General features: G+C 44.3%; 1 protein-coding gene across 1 annotated transcript in view; it reads left to right on the top strand.

Moving 5' to 3' along the window:
- Positions 1 to 5493, top strand: part of LOC311149596 (plexin-B3-like) — a 73530-nt gene extending 68037 nt beyond the window's left edge. Inside the window, exon 33 of the mRNA XM_084186770.1 lies at positions 4207 to 5493. Coding sequence (XP_084042896.1) covers positions 4207 to 4311 — 105 coding nt within the window. The 3' untranslated portion in view covers positions 4312 to 5493. The remainder of the gene's footprint in view (positions 1 to 4206) is intronic.
- Positions 5494 to 7663: the final 2170 nt, after the last annotated feature.

Genomic DNA, 7663 nt, shown 5'->3' with positions numbered 1-7663 from the left:
AAGGTCCCCAAGAACACAGTGGCCTCCATCATTCTTTAATTGGAAGAAGTTTGGAACCACCAAGACTCTTCCTAGAGCTGGCCGCCCGGCCAAACTGAGCAATCGGGGGAGAAGGACCTTGGTCAGGGAGGTGACCAAGAACCCGATGGTCACTCTGAAAGTGCTCCAGAGTTCCTCTGTGGAGATGAGAGAACCTTCCAGAAGGACAACCATCTCTGCAGCACTCCACCAATCAGGCATTTATGTTAGTGGCCAGACGGAAGCCACTCCTCAGTAAAAGGCACATGACAGCCCGCTTGGAGTTTGCCAAAAGGCACCTAAAGACTCTGACCATGAGAAACAAGATTCTCTGGTCTGAAGAAACCAAGATTGAACTCTTTGGCCTGAATGCCAATTGTCACGTCTGCAGGAAACCTGGCAACATCCCTACGGTGAAGCATGGTGGTGGCAGCATCATGCTGTGGGGAGGTTTTTCAGCAGCAGGGACTGGGAGACTAGTCAGGATCAAGGGAAAGATGAACGGAGCAAAGTACAGAGAGATCCTTGATGAAAACCTGCTCCAGAGCGCTCAGGACCTCAGACTGGGGCGAAGGTTCACCTTCCAACAGGACAATGACCCTAAGCACACAGCCAAGACAACACAGGAGTGGCTTCGGGACAAGTCTCTGAATGTCCTTGAGTGGCCCAGCCAGAGCCTGGACTTGAACCCGATCGAACATCTCTGGAGAGACCTGAAAATAGCTGTATTGTGTGTAGATTGATGAGAAAAACAACAACTATTTAATCCATTTTAGAATACGGCTGTAACGTAACAAAATGTGGAAAAAGTCAAGGGGTCTGAATACCTTCCGAATGCACTGTATATATACACTACCGTTCAAAGGTTTGGGGTCACTCAGAAACTTTCTTGTTTTTGAAAGAAAATAAAAAAAATTGTCCATTTAAAATAACATCAAATTGATCAGAAATACAGTGTAGACATTGTTAATGTTGTAAATAGCTATTGTAGCTGGAAACTGCTGATTTTTTATGGAATATCTACATAGGCGTACAGAGGCCCATTATCAGCAACTATCAGTCCTGTGTTCCAATGGCACGTTGTGTTTGCTAATCCAAGTTTATCATTTTAAAAGGCTAATTGATCATTAGAAAACCCTTTTGCAATTATGTTAGCACAGCTGAAAACTGTTGTGCTGATTTAAAGAAGCAATAAAACTGGCCTTCTTGAGACTAGTTGAGTATCTGGAGCATCAGCAATTGTGGTTTCGATAACAGGATCAAAATGGCCAGAAACAAATAACTTTCTTCTGAAATTCGTCAGTCTATTCTTGTTCTGAGAAATGAAGGCTATTCCATGCGAGAAATTGCCAAGAAACTGAAGATCTCGTACAACGCTGTGTACTACTCCCTTCACAGAACAGCGCAAACTGACTCTAACCAGAATAGAAAGAGGAGTGGGAGGCCCCGGTGCACAACTGAGCAAGAGGACAAATACAGTGTCTAGTTTGAGAAACAGACGCCTCACAGGTCCTCAACTGGCAGCTTCATTAAATAGTACCAGCAAAACACCAGTCTCAACGTCAACAGGCTATCACTCCATTTTGCAACGCCATGCCATACCCTGTGGATGGCGCTTGATTGGAGCCAATTTCCTCCTACAACAGGACAATGACCCAAAGCACAGCTCCAAACTATGTAATATCTATTTAGGGAAGAAGCAGTCAGCTGGTATTCTGTCTATAATGGAGTGGCCAGCACAGTCACTGGTTCTCAACCCTATTGAGCTGTTGTGGAGCTTGACCGTATGGTACGTAAGAAGTGCCCATCAAGCCAATCCAACTTGTTGGAGGTGCTTCAGGAACCATGGGGTGAAATCTCTTCAGATTACCTCAACAAATTGACAACTAGAATGCCAAAGGTCTGCAAGGCTGTAATTGCTGCAAATGGAGGATTCTTTGACGAAAGCAACATTTGAAGGACACAATTATTATTTCAATTAAAAATCATTATTTCTAACCTTGTCATTGACTACATTTCCTATGCATTTTGCTATATTTCCTATTCAAACTCATTTCATGTATGTTTTCATGGAAAACAAGGACATTTCTAAGTGACCCCCAACTTTTGAACGGTAGTGTAGATATAAGCCTTCTGCAAGTTCTCATCTAACCAACAATGTATAGGTTATTCCAAGTTCCTTTGAATAGTGTTAGTTTATACATATATATATATATATATATATATATATATATATACAATTCTACACATTTTGCTGTAGGGGGGAGAGAACATTTTTGCAATTTTATAACTAATTTCATGCAATTGTACTCATTTTGGGGTTGAGAGAAATATTAGCAGTTTTACAGCTAATTTCCTGCAATTCTACACGTTTTGCCATTGGGTGGAGGCACATGTTTGCCGTTTTTAATATGATAACTGATGGTAATTCAACCATGATTACTACAAGTTTAGATACCTGACATGGGCTAACTGAGTGACTGCTGATGCACAAGCAAATTTCGAAATTGCACCTATTCTATTATTCTAACTCTCAACAGTATGTTGAGACCCCGACTTGAGTTCCTAAAAAATAAATAAAATATATATTTTTTTTAAGTGTTGGTCCGCGGACCTTCAGTTGCCCATCCCTGCTGTAGATCATCACGTCTCTACTGTACTCTATCGTATAGTGAATGCTGTTTTCTGTCTGTACAGTCGTGGTCAAAAGTTTTGAGAATTACACAAATACTAATTTTCACAAAGTCTGCTGCCTCAGTTTTGATGACGGCAATTTGCATATACTCCAGAATTTCATGAAGAGTGATCAGATGAATTGCAATTAATTGCAAAGTCCCTCTTTGCCAAAAAAACATTTCCTCTCGATTTCAGCCCTGCCACAAAAGGACCAGCTGCCATCATGTCAGTGATTATCTCGTTAACACAGGTGAGAGTGTTGACGAGGACAAGGCTGGAGATCACTCTGTCATGCTGATTGAGTTAGAATAACAGACTGGAAGCTTTAAAAGGAGGGTGGTGCTTGAAATCATTGTTCTTCCTCTGTTAACCATGGTTACCTGCAAGGAAACACGTGCCGTCATCATTGCTTTGCACAAAAAGGGCTTCACAGGCAAGGATATTGCTGCCAGTAAGATTGCACCTAAATCAACCATTTATCGGATCATCAAGAACTTCAAGGAGAGAGGTTCAATTGTTGTGAAGAAGGCGTCAGGGCGCCCAAGAAAGACCAGCAAGCGCCAGGACCGTCTCCTAAAGTTGATTCAGCTGCGGGATCGGGGCACCACCAGTGCAGAGCTTGCTCAGGAATGGCAGCAGGCAGGTGTGAGTGCATCTGCATGCACAGTGAGGCAAAGACTTTTGGAGGATGGCCTGGTGTCAAGAAGGGCAGCAAAGAAGCCACTTCTCTCCAGGAAAAACATCAGGGACAGACTGATATTCTGCAAAAGGTACAGGGATTGGACTGCTGAGGACTGGGGTAAAGTCATTTTCTCTGATGAATCCCCTTTCCGATTGTTTGGGGCATCCGTAAAAAAGCTTGTCCAGAGAAGACAAGGTGAGCGCTACCATCAGTCCTGTGTCATGCCAACAGTAACGCATCCTGAGACCATTCATGTGTGGGGTTGCTTCTCAGCCAAGGGAGTGGGCTCACTCACAATTTTCAATTCAAAAGTGATAACTAAGTGGCTCGGGAAATAAAACATTGACATTTTGGGTCCATGGCCAGGAAACTCCCCAGACCTTAATCCCATTGAGAACTTGTGGTCGATCCTCAAGAGGCGGGTGGACAAACAAAAACCCACAAATTCTGACAAACTCCAAGCATTGATTATGCAAGAATGGGCTGCCATCAGTCAGGATGTGGCCCAGAAGTTAATTGACAGCATGCCAGGGCGGATTGCAGAGGTCTTGAAAAAGAAGGGTCAATACTGCAAATATTGACTCTTTGCATAAACTTAATGTAATTGTCAATAAAAGCCTTTGACACTTATGGAATGCTTGTAATTATACTTCAGTATACCATAGTAACATCTGACAAAAATATCTCATAACACTGAAATAGCAAACTTTGTGAAGACCAATACTTGTGTCATTCTCAAAACTTTTGACCACCACTGTAGATCATCACGTCTCTACTTTAATCTACTGTACTCGTATTATCTTAAAGTGAATGCTGTTGTCTGTCTGTAGATCATCAGGTCTCTGGAGGAGGATGCAGCGGGCCAGAAGATGCAGCTGGCCTATCGTCTACAGCAGGTCGCCGCCCTGGTGGAGAACAAGGTCACTGACCTCTAACCCCTCACTTCTGACCTGTGGCCTATCGTCTACAGCAGGTCGCCGCCCTGGTGGAGAACAAGGTCACTGACCTCTAACTAGGGATGGAACGTCAAGATTCTGGGCCCTGTCAGTCAAAACCCGTACAGCGCTGTGAAGCGGAGCGCCTCTGAGGTCTGACGTCATCTATAGCATGTTACTGTACAGCCACTTCGTTCCAATTTAGGCATTTATCAGTGCCCAAATCTACCATTTTTAACCCGTATACGGGTAGAAGTGTAAAGGGTTAATATAATAAAAGTTATACCAAATGACCAGTTAGGCCAAATAATAGATCAGATGGTCTCAGTACGACTCCCTGATAAAATAAAGGACCTTGGTCTCAGTATGACTCCCTGATCAAATAAAGGTTAAATCAATAAAACAGGCAGCAGACAAAGAATGCCTAGCAATAAGTTTCACAGGGATCTACCAGGGAATATAAAGGAGAAACGTAAAAGACAAGAAGGCTGGAATACTTCTAACCTGCAACACCAGGTCTCACCAGCAGAGGGGGGTGTGGTGGAGTTGAGCAGATTTTAGTCAATTTAAAAACCAGCTGCGTTTAGCAGGTTGTTACATTGAACAGACAGACACTGTATAGAAACTAATTTATTCTCTGTAAATAGTGCTTATTTATAATCAATACCCTATCCCATAGGTGCCTTATTTAAACTTTTGAAACAACTTAACGCGTATAATTTTTTTGAAGTCAAACACGTTTGCCAAATGAACTGTGGCGAACCTGTTTTGAATTTGTACTGTGGATTTGTAAAGGTAACAGGCAAAAGCTGGATATGAGGTGATTGTTTTATCTCATGTCTTACTGACAGAACCTGTACCGGGGTCTATAACTGACAGAACCTGTACCGGGGTCTATAACTGACAGAACCTGTACCGGGGTCTATAACTGACAGAACCTGTACCGGGGTCTATAACTGACAGAACCTGTACCGGGGTCTATAACTGACAGAACCTGTACCGGGGTCTATAACTGACAGAACCTGTACCGGGGTCTATAACTGACAGAACCTGTACCGGGGTCTATAACTGACAGAACCTGTACCGGGGTCTATAACTGACAGAACCTGTACCGGGGTCTATAACTGACAGAACCTGTACCGGGGTCTATAACTGACAGAACCTGTACCGGGGTCTATAACTGACAGAACCTGTACCGGGGTCTATAACTGACAGAACCTGTACCGGGGTCTATAACTGACAGAACCTGTACCGGGGTCTATAACTGACAGAACCTGTACCGGGGTCTATAACTGACAGAACCTGTACCGGGGTCTATAACTGACAGAACCTGTACCGGGGTCTATAACTGACAGAACCTGTACCGGGGTCTATAACTGACAGAACCTGTACCGGGGTCTATAACTGACAGAACCTGTACCGGGGTCTATAACTGACAGAACCTGTACCGGGGTCTATAACTGACAGAACCTGTACCGGGGTCTATAACTGACAGAACCTGTACCGGGGTCTATAACTCTGGTCCTGGAGAGCTTTCGTTCCAACCCAGCACTAACTCACCTGAATCAGATAATCAAGGTCCAGACTGAAGGCCATGAGACGGGTGTATTAATGATGGGGTGGAATAAAAGCCTGCACCCCCAGTAGCTTTGTAGGACGGTAGTTGGAGACCCCTGACCTATCCCGTTCCAGGTAGAGACCCCTGACCTATCCTGTTCCAGGTAGAGACCCCTGACCTATCCTGTTCCAGGTAGAGACCCCTGACCTATCCTGTTCCAGGTAGAGACCCCTGACCTATCCTGTTCCAGGTAGAGACCCCTGACCTATCCTGTTCCAGGTAGAGACCCCTGACCTATCCTGTTCCAGGTAGAGACCCCTGACCTATCCTGTTCCAGGTAGAGACCCCTGACCTATCCCGTTCCAGGTAGAGAACCTGACCTATCCTGTTCCAGGTAGAGACCCCTGACCTATCCTGTTCCAGGTAGAGACCCCTGACCTATCCTGTTCCAGGTAGAGACCCCTGACCTATCCCGTTCCAGGTAGAGAACCTGACCTATCCTGTTCCAGGTAGAGACCCCTCACCTATCCTGTTCCAGGTAGAGACCCCTGACCTATCCTGTTCCAGGTAGAGACCCCTGACCTATCCTGTTCCAGGTAGAGACCCCTGACCTATCCTGTTCCAGGTAGAGACCCCTGACCTATCCTGTTCCAGGTAGAGACCCCTGACCTATCCCGTTCCAGATAGAGACCCCTGACCTATCCTGTTCCAGGTAGAGACCCCTGACCTATCCTGTTCCAGGTAGAGACCCCTGACCTATCCTGTTCCAGGTAGAGACCCCTGACCTTTGACCCCACAGACTCTGTATCGCTATATTTACCTAACATGTTATCGTTACCAAGGGTTACTCTCTTTGGCTCTGTCTGAAGTGGCACCCTATTCCCTATATAGTGCACTACTTTAGACCAGAGCCCTGTAGTACCCTTTTCCCTATGGGCCCTGGTCAAAAGTAGTGCACTATATAGGGTGCCATTTTAGGTTGCACACTTTGACCCAGTTCCTGGTTTGATGACACCTACGTTTAGTTAGTGTACATAGAGATTGTTTATCTATCTTGGGTTTGTAAAAGGTTGTGTAGTTATATTGTTGAATGGTGATCTTCATTAGTTTTCCCTCCTAACACTGTGGTCTGTGTGTTTGGAGATCCTGGTCATCAGGATGTATGGCTTGATTTATTGACAGTGAGCGGGTCCCAAATGACACCCTGTTCCCTATATAGTGCACTACTTTAGACCAGAGTAGTGCACTATACAGGGGATAAGGGGTGCCATTTTGGGACAAAGACGGTGTGATTTTTAAAGGATGTTTTCTGACTGGGCTGTTGTGTGTGTGTGTGTGTGTGTGTGTGTGTGTGTGTGTGTGTGTGTGTGTGTGTGTGTGTGTACTGTTTGATTGGAGCGTTTTTAAAGGGTTTAGTCTACTAAGGCAGTATACTGCCCCATCCTGTGGTCAGAGGAGGCACAACATGCTGCAATACCTCCTGATCACTTCTTGAAACTTGGTTGCGTTCCAGGCCGACTAATTTTACAGATGCTGCATCGCATCAATCCAACGTTGTGTGTCACATCATAGAGAGCCCAGTCGGGCATCAGATTGCTATATAACATTACATTTACATTTACGTCATTTAGCAGACGCTCTTATCCAGAGCGACTTACAAAATGGTGCATTCACCTTATGATAGCCAGTGGGATAACCACTTTACAATTTTTTATTTATTTATAGTATTTATATTTTATAAAAAAATTATTTAGAATTTTTAATAGTTTTTTTTTTAGAGTATGTTTTTAATTT

This window comes from Coregonus lavaretus (genome assembly GCF_964263955.1).
Source record: "Coregonus lavaretus genome assembly, chromosome: 22".
Classification (NCBI taxonomy): Eukaryota; Metazoa; Chordata; class Actinopteri; order Salmoniformes; family Salmonidae; genus Coregonus; species Coregonus lavaretus.
The sequence above is the reverse complement of the archived record's forward strand: the minus strand, read 5'-3'. Positions and strand labels throughout refer to the sequence as shown.